This window comes from Panthera pardus, unplaced genomic scaffold (assembly GCF_024362965.1).
Source record: "Panthera pardus isolate Hobbes unplaced genomic scaffold, ASM2436296v1 HiC_scaffold_3, whole genome shotgun sequence".
Lineage (NCBI taxonomy): Eukaryota > Metazoa > Chordata > Mammalia > Carnivora > Felidae > Panthera > Panthera pardus.
Genome location: NW_026526876.1, coordinates 11,939,426 through 11,952,406, shown reverse-complemented (window position 1 = coordinate 11,952,406; position 12,981 = coordinate 11,939,426). Strand labels below are relative to the sequence as shown.

The 12,981-nt window shown below is 60.7% G+C and overlaps 1 protein-coding gene across 1 annotated transcript in view; it reads left to right on the top strand.

Annotated features, from left to right (window-relative positions):
- The window catches only part of PITPNM3 (PITPNM family member 3), a 73,685-nt gene that overhangs the window by 29,571 nt on the left and 31,133 nt on the right, over positions 1 to 12,981 (top strand). Inside the window, 1 exon segment of the mRNA XM_053893017.1 lies at positions 10,145 to 10,192. Within this exon segment, the coding sequence (XP_053748992.1) occupies positions 10,145 to 10,192 (48 nt within the window).

The following is a 12,981-nucleotide window of genomic DNA, read 5'->3' as shown; positions in this document are numbered from 1 at the left end:
GAATCCGACAGTATGTGGCCGTCGGTATTGAGGTCTGCCTTGGCATCACGTTTTCGAGGCTCAGACGTGCTGTGGCATGAACCAGAATTTCACTGCATTCCACGCTTGAGTAATAGGCCCCCGTATGGCTGTTGCGCATACTGTCCATCCATCCATCGGCTGGACCTTTGGGCTGTTTCCGCTTTCTTGCTGTTATGAGTCACGGTGCTCTAAGTGTTTACTTTTTTTAATGTAATTGTCAAATGAGCTAACATACAGTGTGTCCAGGGTAGTCTTGGCTTCAGGAGCAGATTCCTGTGGTTCATCGCTTACGTACAACACCCAGCGCTCGTCCCAACGGGTGCCCTCCTCGGTGCCCATCCCCCACCTCCCCTCCCCCCATCAACCCTCAGTTTGTTCTCTGTATTGAAGAGTCTCTTAGGGTTTGCCTCCCTCCCTGTCTGTCTGAAACGATTTTTCCCCCTTCCCTTCCCCCATGGTCTTCTGTTCAGTTTCTCAACTTCCACATATGAGTGAAAACATTCGGTACCTTTCTCTGCCTGACTTATTTCACTTAGCATAATGCCCTCCAGTTCCATCCACGTTGCTGCAAATGGCATGATTTCCTTCTTTCTTATTGCCAAGTAGTATTCCATTGTGTATATAAACCACAATTTCTTTATCCATTCATCAGTGGATGGACATTTAGGCTCTTTCCACAATTTGGCTATTGTTGAGAGTGCTGCTATAAACATTGGGGTACAAGTGCCCCTATGCATCAGCACTCCTGTATCCCTTGGGTAAATTCCTAGCAGTGCTATTGCTGGGTCATAGGGTAGGTCTAGTTTTAGTTTTTTGAGGAACCTCCACACTGCTTTCCAGAGCGGCTGCACCAGTTTGCATTCCCACAAACAGTGCAAGAGGGTTCCCGTTTCTCCACATCCTCGCCAGCATCTATAGTCTCCTGATTTGTTCATTTTGGCCACTCTGACTGGCGTGAGGTGATATCTGAGTGTGGTTTTGATTTGTATTTCCCTGATGAGGAGCGGCATTGAGCATCCTTTCATGTGCCTGTTGGCCATCTGGATGTCTTCTTTGGAGAAGTGTCTATTCATGTCTTCTGCCCATTTCTTCACCCGAAGAAGTATGTTTTTGGGGTGTTGAGTTTGATAAGTTCCTTATAGATTTTGGATGCTAACCCTTAACCTCTATGTCATTTGCAAATATCTTTCCCATTCTGTCAGCATGTACAGGGTTTTGAGGACATACTTCCTGTTCTCTTGGGCACAACCCAGGAGTGGGATTGCTGGGGACTCACCACATCACCTTCCCAGAGTTCAGACTTCCCCACGCTCTTGCCAGAGCTTGTTGTTGTCTGTTGTTTGCGAATAGCCTTGCGAGCGGGTGTATGACTATGGTTTGGGTTTGCATTTGCCTAATGACTGATGATGGTGAGCATGTGTTCGTGTGCTTGGTGGTCATTGTTCGTCATCATTCGGAGAAATGTCTATTCAGATACTTTGCCCATTTTAAAATCAGGTTGTTTGTCTCTTGTTGAGTTGTGAGTGTTCTTTACATATTGTGGACGCTAGGCTCTTGTCAGTTACCTGATTTTCAATTACTTTCTCCCATTCTTTGGGGCGTCTTTTCATTTTTTTTGATAATACCCTTTGGAGTGCCAAGTTTTGAAATTCTGATGAAGCCCAATTTGTCTATTTTTGCTTTTATTATTCTGCATTTGAGGCCATATCTAAGAAACCACCTGTTAATGTGAAGTCATGAAGGTTTACCCTTTGTTTTCCCTGAAGAGTTTTATAATTTTAGCTCTACATTTAGGTCTTTGATCCACTTTGAATTCATTTTTATTTTATCTATTTGAAAAAATTTTTTAATGTCTTATTTATTTTTGAGAGAGAGAGAGGGAGAGAGAGAGGGAGACAGAGTGTGAGCAGGGGAGGGGCAGAGAGAGAGGGAGACCCACAATCCAAAGCAGGCTCCAGGCTCCGAGCCATCAGCACAGAGCCCGACGCGGGGCTTGAACTCACATTGTGAGATCATGACCTGAGCTGAAGTCGGACGTTTAACTGACTGAGCCCCCCAGGTGCCCCATTAGGATTTTCTACGTACAAGATCATATCAACTCCCAACAGGTAGTTTTCCTTCTTCCTTTCCAACCTGGATGCCTTTTTATTTCCTTGTCTTGCCTGGCATCCCTGGCTAGAATCTCTAGTATAATACTGAACAGAAATGCTGAGAGCTGACATTGTGTTCCCCATCTTCAGGGGAGTTTTCAATCTTTCACCATTAAATATGATGTTAGCTGGTTGTGTTTTGTTTTGTTTTTGTCTTTGGGGTCTTTTTGGAGTTGTCATTTATCTGGTCAGGGAAGTTCCCTCCTATTCTGGGTTTGATCAATGCTTTTATCACGAAAAGGTGTCGGATTTTGCCAAATGCCTTTCCCGCATCTGTTGAGATGATTGTGTGGGTTTTGTCCTTTTTCTATTACTGCGGTGGGTTTGCATTTGTTGAACAACTTGGCGCTCCTTGGAGAGATTCCACTCAGTCCTTGCCACAGTTGTTAATCTTTTATGCTCGGGGTTTACACATTTCTTTCAGAATAATTTATGCTAACAGGCTATGAGCTGTCACTTAAGGGACAAACTTGTTTTAGAAACAAAGGGAGTGTCACCAAGGCCACATTCTTAAATTTTTTTTTTAACGTTTATTTATTTTTGAGACAGAGAGAGACAGAGCATGAACAGGGGAGGGGCAGAGAGAGGGAGACACAGAACCGAAACAGGCTCCAGGCTCTGAGCTGTCAGCACAGAGCCCGATGCGGGGCTCGAACTCACGGACTGCGAGATCGTGACCTGAGCCGAAGTCGGACGCTCAACCGACCGAGCCACCCAGGCGCCCCTAACCAAGGCCACATTCTTACTGACAGGAGGGAAGCGGTCTCTGCACAGGTGTCTTGACCAGCTTCTCCTACTTCAGCTTTGCAGAGGGCTGTTTTCCCATAGTTCCTCCTGGACTCCAGCTGATGCCTGTGTCTAGATGACGTGGTTCTCAAAGAGTGGTCCCTGGACCGCTTGGAAAGTGGTCAGAAGTGTGAATTTTGGAGCCCGGCCCAGACTCGGTGAATCCGTGACTTAACTACCCTCTTAGATCCTTCTGGTGCTTGCCGACATCTGACAGCCATTGGCTGTCAGGCCAGTGACTGGCGAGAGGCCCACAGATCCATTTTTCTGGATTTCCCCTCCCTCAGTCACTGAGTTTGGCCTCTTTTTTCCACACTTAGTTTTCCTCTAATATTGAGTGAAGTTGACCGTGAACCCCGCTTTGTATCTGCCCTTCCCCCTTAGCCTGTCTCTGGGTGATGTGATGCGTCTAGTTTTCGCAAACGGCTGCCATCTAATTATTGGGGAGGGTGACAGAGCTTCTGGCTTATTCTTCTTGGTGTTTTCAGCTTCCTGGGCTGTCCTGTGCCTCCAACATTCAGCCCTTCCCACACCCGGGGCAGATGCCTCTGCTTGGCACAGCGGGTGTTCGGAGGGGGGGGTGGCCCATGCACGCCCAGGCCATTACACAGCTTCCTTTGCTCCCCTGTTTCCCATCCAGGAGCCCGCTCTCCTTCCCCGCACTGGCCTGTGCTCTGGCCACAGACGTTCCTTTGCAAGATTGAGGTTGTGGCCCCCTCTCTGCTCTGGCAGCGTTATGGACGGACGTTGGTTAGACCTTCGCAGTCGCACAGACCTCCCTAGGAGGGCCTTGCGCTCGGTAGCCGGCCCTGCCCCCTCCGTGGGTTCTCTCTGCCGTCCACCTTTCGCAGATGCCTGATGGTTTCAGGTCTGCGAAGGACGCCCCTTCTTACCTTACGATACTGCTAAAGACCAAGTGGCAGAGAAATATTTAGTGCCGTTTTCTAGGGATTTGGGGCGGGAGGAGGGGCCTGGATCACGCAGTGAGCTCACTGTATTCAGCCGGACCCTGATGCTTCTGAGATGTGGACCCGGTAACGTGGCCCTGCGGTGAGGTTGGCAGCGGGTTTCCCTCGTCTGCGGAATGAAGGGCGGACCCCCGCCTGGCATGAAGGCCCATCGATGTGGCTTTCACCACCCCCCCCAACAGCTGTCATTGTCTGGGGATAGTAAGTTCACCATCCCCGTAGGAGTCAAGCAGCCCCGGGCCGGCTTCCACGAGAGACTGTCAGATCCGTCCCACGGCTGATTTCCACTCTGGTATGTCTCACTTCCAGGCCCCACTCCCGCCTCTCCTGCTCGCCTGTGCTCTAGACAGGGCCTCTGGGGGGCTGCAGGCTGACCGCCCGGCACTTTCTCAGCAGGCCTTCCGGAAGCCCAGCCTCCCCCAGGCCACCTCCTTGCCCTAGTGTGGTGGCTCTAATTGGGCGCACAGTGGGGCTGGGCCGTCGCTGGTGGTGCCGGCCTGCCGGCTGCCTGCAGCCCTGCCTTCCAGGGTGCGTGCTTTAACCACCTGTCTGCACCTGCAGCGATGAGGGGCTCCCCACATTCGTGCCTCCCCCCCACCCCACTGTGCACTGGGCTCACGAATTCTGCTGGTCAGCCCTGGGGACACACCGATGGCTCAGAAACGGCTCCAGGCTGGGGCGGGGCAGGCACAGTCCAGTGAGGTGACAGCCTACAAGAGGGGGAGCACAAGACGTTGGGCTCGGAGGGACACGGAGTGTGAGCAGGGAAACGCAGGCCCAGGAGGCCTTGCTGGGCTCTGGACAGACCCGTTAGGGCGCCGTGGGCGGGATCAGCATGTGCAAAGATACAGAGGGCGTGTGAGAAGCAGGGAAGTCTGGAGAAGCACATGGGTTCTTGTTGCCTGAAGTCAGGCTACGAGGTGCTGGGCTGGGGCTGGAGAGGGGGTGGAGAGAGGGGGTGGGAAGGTCTGAAAGAGGCCGGAGGGGACCCTGGTGCCGAAGGCCTGGAATGGCAAGCTAACCGGTGTTGGGGGTGGCGGCTGGGGATCCATGGAGTTATTTAATCCAGAGCCACCTTCTAGAAAAATTATTCTGGAAGTCAACGAGAAGATGATAGGAGGGCCTGGGAATGTGTGCAGGGGTGCAGCGGGCTGGGTGAGAGGGCACCTTGAGCCTGCAGCTTGGTGGGAGCACCAGAACAGGAGGTGGGCAGGAGGGCTGTTGGCTTCGGAGCCCCGTTACCAGGCAAGCCCCGCACCCCAGCTGCCGCCCCCCACCCCCCCACCGTGTGGTCTGCCAGGCCCCCTCTGGCTCTTCGGGAGGGGATTTCCTAACATCTTCCTCCTCCCAGAGTCCCCGCCATCCTGAACGATCCCCCCCAGCCTCCCCGAGGCCCCCGCCATCCAGAATGCTCCCCCCAGCCTCCCTGAGGCCCCCGCTGTCCCAGATGCCCCCCCCCAGCCTCCCCGAGGCTTCCGCCATCCAGAATGCTCCCCCCAGCCTCCCTGAGGCCCCCACTGTCCCGGATGCCCCCCCCCCCCGCCTCCCTGAGGCCCCCGCTGTCCCAGATGCTCCCCCCCAGCCTCCCCGAGGCCCCCACCATCCAGAATGCTCCCCCCCACCCCCAGCCTTCCCCTTTCAGGTGTTTGGTGGGAGAGCTGCTCTTACTCTGTGGAGGATGGGGGGGGGGGGGTCTCACGGTTTGTTGGACGGGGGTTGGGACAGGAAGTAGGAAATCACGGGGAACCACTGGCAGGCGTTGGACGCGTTCCCACGCGGAAGATGTGGCCCAGATGTGCGAGCCTCCGTCCCGGCCCCCTGCACAGCTTGTCCTGTCTGCAGGAGTTTCTGGCAGCTTCCACTGAGTTGCGGCTGTGGGGCCAAGTGGGGTGCCGTTAGGCAGCCCGGAACCGGGGCACATCTGCTTGGTGGCTGTCGTCTGGGGAGCCTGCTCGTCAGGAAGCCCGGCTCACGGCTGACCCTCATGGTGGCTCCGAGGGAAGGGGGAGCTGAGCCAGCCCACCAGGCGCCTGGCTGAGGCTTCACGGCAGAAGCCCCCGGTGTGCGGAGACGTGGGGCGGCCCAGCCTCCCTGGCGCACGGGCCCTTTTCCACTGCCTTGACCCCAGCCCTGCCCTGTCTGCTTGCCTGACCCCGGCCGGAGCCATCCCGTGGGGCAGAGGTCGCGGCAAGAGCCCTCAGCAGACTGGGGCGTCACAAGGGACCAGATCCAAACCTTAAGGATGAGGTAACGACTTTATTCTTCTGAGTCTCAGTTTCCTTCCTCCCGAAGGTGTGGAATCTCGATGATCTAGTGGGGTGGGGGGTGGGGAAGCCGTAAAGCTGCTGCTTTCAGTTGGCCCAGCTGAGCCCCCCCCCCCCACCCCGCCCCCTGCCCCTGGGGCTGGCCCTGCCTCTTGCCCGGCATCCCTCCTCCTCCCAGGTGACCCGTGTCCCCTGCACACTGCCCTTGCAGTGACCCTCCCTCCTGGCTTCTCCAGCTCCGCACCCCTGCTTCCGGGCCCCAGCCTCAGTGGCCCTGCACGCCCCCCCCCCCGCCCCCGCCCCGGGCATTCCTGCCCCTGAAATCCTGCCCGGAAGCAGTCATGCCTCCTTCCTGGTAACGAAATCAGCGTCTCCTATACCGTCTAGGTTAAGTCACTCGCAGGCCTTGGCACAAGGACAGGGCGATGAATCAGACCCGGCCGCTCCCCCAACTAGATGCCTCCCCGCTCCCAGGGTCTGGCACGCAGTAGGTGCCCAAGAAACGCTCAGGGGCATTATGCTGTGGGCAGGGCCTGGGTTAGGGGTTAACTTGTGAGTTCTGAATAATTTATCCTCGGGTCTGTGTTTGTAAGTGTGGCCAGATGGGATGGGGTCCTGGCTTGGCTTGCCTTGGCTGGCGGGCTTGTGACGCTGCCTCGGGCCCCCTCCCTGCCTCCCAGGATGTCTCCTGCCCTCTGGCTCCCAGCCCTGCCTCCTTTTCCTGCCGGTAGGGGCCCGGCCACAGGGTGGGGCAGGGGTTGGGGCTGTATGCCTGTGTCTCAGGGCCGAGCGGCCATCCCTGCCCTGAGCACGGACAGGACGCTGTCCTATAGGACAGCCAGCCCGTCACCCACCCCATGCGGGGACCTGGTGCATTTTGATGGGAAGGTTGCAGCGTGCCCAGAGGCCACCTGTCTGCCCGGGCTGGGGTGGCAGGCCTGTGGAGGGCAGATGTATGTCCCACCATTCCTGCTCTCACCGTGGTCAGGTGTGTGGGTCCGGTGGGCGGTGGGAGGTCGGTGTGGGTCGGGTGTGCCGGGTCGGGGAGACCCCCTCGCGTACAGACCGCCAGGACATGTAGAGAGCGCACAGGGAAAAGGAAGAACCTTTTTATTTTAGGACTGCTAACGACACTTTCTCTTGCTTTTTGGACGAGGACCCCTGAGTTTTCATTGTGCTGGGACCCCAGTCATACAGCTGCAGCTGGGTCCCAGGGGCCAGCCCCCCTGCCTCTCCAGGCCTCAGTTTTCTCCTGTGGCACCGGGTCTGAGGGCTCTACTGGGAAGCGGTCCTGGCCGCCTCCCCACACTACCGGGGTGCCCCGTGAGGGCCGGGCCTCTGCTCTCCGTCTGCCCCCTCTTGCACCCAGGCTCTGGGACGACCCGGGCTGGGGGCACCGAGAGCTGTGAGGACCCAGGCTGGGGGCACCGGGAGCCGGGACACAGGCTGGGGGCACCGGGAGCCAATATGACCCGGGCTGGGGGCACCAGGAGCTGGGACGACCCGGGCTGGGGGCACCGAGAGCCGGGAGGACCCAGGCTGGGGGCACCAGGAGCCGGAACAACCCAGGCTGGGGGCACCGGGAGCCAGTACGACCCAGGCTGGGGGCACCAGGAGCTGGGACGACCCGGGCTGGGGGCACCAAGAGCCGGGAGGACCCAGGCTGGGGGCACCAGGAGTCGGGACAACCCAGGCTGGGGGCACCGGGAGCCAGTACGACCCAGGCTGGGGGCACCAGGAGCTGGGACGACCCGGGCTGGGGGCACCAAGAGCCGGGAGGACCCAGGCTGGGGGCACCAGGAGCCGGGATGCAGACTGGGGGCACCGGGAGCCAGGGCAGCAGTGACCTTGGCTCGTCCTCACCTGCTGAGTGCTCACCGTGCGCCTGGCCGTGAGCTGAGGGTTTCACACCTGTGAGCATCCGGTGCTCACCATGGCCCTGCCCTGGGTACCGCTCTCCCCAGTCTGCAGGTCAGGAGACTGAGGTGCGCAGAGCATAGCCAAGAGACCGGGATCCGAGCGCAGGTGCGCTTCAGTGCTGTGCTGCCCAAGGCGCCACTGCACACGGGGACCTCACACACCTTGGGACCACCTGCCCGGAGAGGGAGGTGACGGAGAGGGAGGCGGACTGGAGGCAGCCCTGCGGGGCGGGCGTCTGGGCCCCAGGAAGTGCCAGTGATTTGGCACCTTGGAGAGCGGGGGTCCTTGGGGACGCTGTGGACACCTTCTGTTCAGGGAACTCAGGCCTGCCGGGGAAGCTGTAATGTGCAGGCAGGGTCACGTTCAGGAGAAACCTCGGTTCTCAGGCTGGGCGCGGCCTCTGTCTCCCCAGACCCTGGTGCGGCCACGTCTGTGCCCTCCCCTGGCCCCGGAAGCAGGGAAGGCAGACACTCCGGAAGGAGGGCCGTTCAGCATGCGGGGTGGAAATGCGAGTGTAGAGCTCTGACAGGCGACGCCCTGGAGGCTGGGGGGTGCTGGCTGGGGGGGGGGGGGGGCGGTTCTTCAGGGGACCTTCCGGTTCCTGGGGCTCCAGGCTTAGTTTCCTTTCTGAGCCTCCGTGGTTGGGGAGTGGGCTCGAGGAAGGGGTGCTGGCCTCTGCCGACACTGCCCCTTGGGGCCCAGAGCTGACCCCGGAGGGCAGGGGTCCGAGAACTGAGGCTTCGGGTGGGAATGGGAGGCCTTCACGGATGCGGCCGGGGCGGTTCTCAGGGGACGCGGCGGATGTGACCGAGGCGTGGTGGGAGGGCCGGTGGGGCTCCAGGCACGGCCTCACCTGTGCAGGAAAGGGGTGCGTCCGGGGAAGGGGACTTGGCGGGCGGAGGGCGTGGGGACGGGAGGGGGCCGCTTTCCCGAGAGGCCTGCTTATCATGTGGGACGCCGAGGAGGGGAGCCACTGCAGGCCCATCAGCGGGAGGGAGGTCGGGGCAGAGCCGGCGTCCCCTGCAGAGGGGGGAGTGGGTCGGGGCCACCCTCCCTGCAAAGCATTGCCGGCACCCACGGGGCCTTGTGCGGGGTCCCTGCGCCTTGACCGGGCTTCGGGATGCCGGGAGAGCGGGGCTGGCGGCAGTAACGGGAGCAGGTGAGGTCACGGTGGGCCGGGTCTGTCCTCGCTCACACGGGGCCTCGAGACTCGGGGAATAACTTACGCCCAACCTCGCGGTTCAGAGAGTGTGTTTTGTGCTTCCCGATGGTTTGCGATGAGTCTGGCTGGTGGGACTTCAGAGACGGGTGGCGTAAGCCCAGATGGAACACGGAAAAGCCCGGAAGAACAGGCGTGAGGGGATCGCGGGTTCTCTCTCCGTGACGGGATTATGAGACGTTTTCTTCCTTCCTTATGTCTGTCAGTGTTTTCCAGATTTTCAGTGAGGAGTTTGTATGACTTTCACGATTGCAGAAAAAAACTGTTCCCAAACGGGAAAGAACTAGTTCCATAGTCCAGGGGCGGATTCTGCACGAGGGGAGGATGTGCGGTTCGTGTACTGCACAAATGTCGGCTGAGAAGCACATTCTAGGTGTGGGGACACCAGCTGGCAGCACAGTCGTCCCTTCCAGCGAGGGGTCCAATTCTCAGAGTCAGACACCCCAGGACCTGGGGACCACGGGGGCCCGAGGGAGGGAAAGGGCCCCAGGGGGAGAAGGGAGAAGGTGGTGCCTTTGCTGAGGCGGGGCTGGGGACGGACCCGCGCAGGTCAGGGGACATCTGAGCTGACGTGGGGGGGAGCAGCGGCCGATGAGGGTCAGGAGTTGGGAAAGGGGCTGGCGGTGTGCACGCTGACCGTCGGGGGGTCAGGCCTGGCTTTCCCTGGCTCGTGCTTTGTGCTGCCTGAAGTGCCCGGAGTGGCACGGCCGGGGCAGGGCACCAGTGCCGGGAGGGACAGGACAGGGCACCAGCGGCCTCCCCGCGTCCGGCCACAGTGCCGGGGACTTTGCTCATGTGCCTTCTCTCTCTCCGCAGGAGATGGGAGCGCCCCGTGTACGTCCAGCGCCCTCCAGGAGAAGCAGCGTGAGTTCCCCTGACCTGCCAGGAGGCTTGTCCCTCCCCGTCCCCCCCCCAACCGTGGGTCCAGCCTCCTCGGGCCTGGGGCCCCGCCCTGCCCGTGAGCTGAGCTCCTGGGGGTCCCCGGCTCCCACCCGCCGGGCAGCTCAGGGGCGGCAGAGCCAGAGTGGGGGCGGGACCCTGCAGAGTGTTATCTGTGTGCGGGCAGAGAGAGCACGGGAACGGGGGGCCCTTCCCAGCCTTTGACGCCGTGTGTCCCAGGTGACATGGTGCTGAGGTCAGAGGCCCCTCATTCAAGGCTGTGCCAGGGTCAAGACTCCTCCCACAGGCCCGGACCCGGGGCACCCTGTAGAGATGCCCGCGGGCCGACCGCGATCGGGGCGTCCTCCCCGGAGGCTCCGGCAGACTTGGTGGGCGGCCTCAGCCAAGCATCTGCGGTCGGCAGCGTTGAGTTTCTCAGCAGGCCGGGGTCGGGGAGGGTCTGGCGCGTGATGGGCGTGAGCCCTCAGGACCCCCTTCTCTCTCCTGCCGCCTGGATGTGTGGTTGCAGCCTGGGGGCTGAGCCCGCCCTGCCCACCCGTCCCCAGGCTCGCGCATCCCTCGGCCGCAGGAGGGGGTCTGCCCGGCCCGGGGCCAGCACTGGGGATGTGTGCCGGGGGCCGGGAGGCCTGGGCGCCTCTGTCAGGGGCACCCCACAGCTCAGGCCGCGAGGGCACGGGGCAGGGGGAGGGGGAGGGCATCCTCACACCGTGCAAGGAACTGAGCTCAGCAGGAGCGGGGCGCGTCCAGTGTGCCCCCGGATTCTAATCTCACCCAGTGGCTGAGCGAGGACCCAGAAAGCAATGCGTTTGCATTTCCCGAGAGGAAAAGCCACTGGGAGGCGCCAGGTTTGGCCCCGAGGGGGAGGAAGCCAGGGTGTGCGTGGCCGGAGCCTGGGTGCTGTCTCCCTCGGGAATGGCGGCCGGTTTGACAAGCGTGGGCCTTCGGGATGTCCTCAGCCCGTCCTGGGTGAGGAGGGCAGAGGAGGGTTGGCTCAGGGGGTGAGGGAGGAGGGCGGAGCTGGAGATTAGTGGTCTTCGGGTGGAGGGCCCGTTCCCATGCACCTTGTGTGTCCTCTCTAGGGATTAGTTAGCCCGGTCCCCCCAAGAGGCCCCGCGTCACATCCCTCAGGTGTGGCCACCGTCCTCAGGAGGGAGGGAGGGAGGACCCCAGCCTCAAAGGGAGAGTGACCGCCCGCTCGGGGCCAGACCGCTGCTCCAGTCTGGACCTGGCTGAGCAACGTGGGTCTTTAGTAGAGACACAAAATCTGGTTGTTGTTGTCTTTAAACTGGGGCTGTGCGGGCGCCGGGGGGCTCAGTCCGTTAAGCGTCCGACTTTGGCTCAGGTCATGATCCCACGGTTCGTGAGTTCGAGCCCCGCGTGGGGCTCTGTGCTGACAGCTCGGAGCCTGGAGCCTGCTTCGGATTCCGTGTCTCCCTCTGCCTCTGCCCCTCCCCCACTCATTCTCCTCCCCCCCCCATAAATAAACATTAACATTTTTTTTCAAAAAATAGAATAAACTAGGGTTACGGACGTCAGAATCCACTGCTGAAGGCTACTCTCTGGTTCCGCCCGTCGAGGGTCGTCTTGCCAGCGGGGAGTTAAGGGTAATAACAACGGGGCCAGTGGCCCTAAGTACACGGCCAGCAGTGTGGACAGTGGGAAGGACGACCCTGTGACACCCCTCCCTGCGATGTCCACACGGCCAGCCGACGGGTCTGCTGGTTCTGTTCCATGCATGCCGCCCGCAGATTTCGGCATTTCGCTGCCTCTGTGCTTGTGGGGTGAGGGTTGTTGACGGCCGCGGTTTACTCTTCATCCAGAAGTGGCGACGCGGAGGTCCGCCTGGCGCCCGTGACCCCGTGACGCGCTTCAGCGTTCGCCGTGGTCTTCCACGCGCACGGTCGTTCCGGTATTTCCGCCGGCCTTACGCAGCCTCACTGGGGGCCAGATGCAGGGGGGGTGCGAGTGGCTCCCCGACCAGGACTCAGGAGGCCCCGGGGCTGTTGCTGCAGCCTCTGAGCTGGGAGGGAGCCAGGCCTGGGGGTGAAGCCCTGTTCCTTCATGCAGTGCTGTGACGCTCTGGGCAGGTCACCAAACGTCTCTGAGCCTCAGTTTACTCCCTCGTGGAGAGAGGACCGTAATGTCTTCTTCCCAGAGCGGCAGACAGGTGGAGGGGCTTCCGGAGATCCGTCTTCTTGCTCCGCCGGTGCCGTGGCCGCTCGGTTGTCCCCGCACAGAGGTGTGTCCCGTGCAGGCTCCAGGGCGTGAGCGGGGAGGGGGCCGGCCTGGGCCGCTCAGACTCCATCCCGCAGCTGCACGGCCCGCAGCCTGCTGCTTCCCTGTTATTTGGGACTAGATTTCTGTGTGTGGGGGGCCTGCCTGGGGGCAGAGGACGGAGGGTCTGGTCCCCCGGCCCACAGGCGCCGTCCTGCGTGCACGTGGAGCCCGTGCAGCCCCGTGGGCTCTGACATTCTAGCACTCTCCGTGCCTCCTGGTTTCCTCTGTCTGCGGGTCCCGGCTGCCCTGAGCTCAGCAAGCACCCCCAGCGCACGTCCAGCCGTCTGACGTGGGGTTCGGCGCAGGGGCCCCGGACACACGGTCCGCACCAGCCGCACTCTGCACGCGGCCCTCCGGCCCCCCGGCCCCCCTCCCTGCCGCTCTCCTTCCCCCCACACCCACTCGGTGGGGACTCTGAACTTTCTCCCGTCCCCAGACCGGGACCCGGAGACCGCAGTCCGGACTGAGTGCCCGTT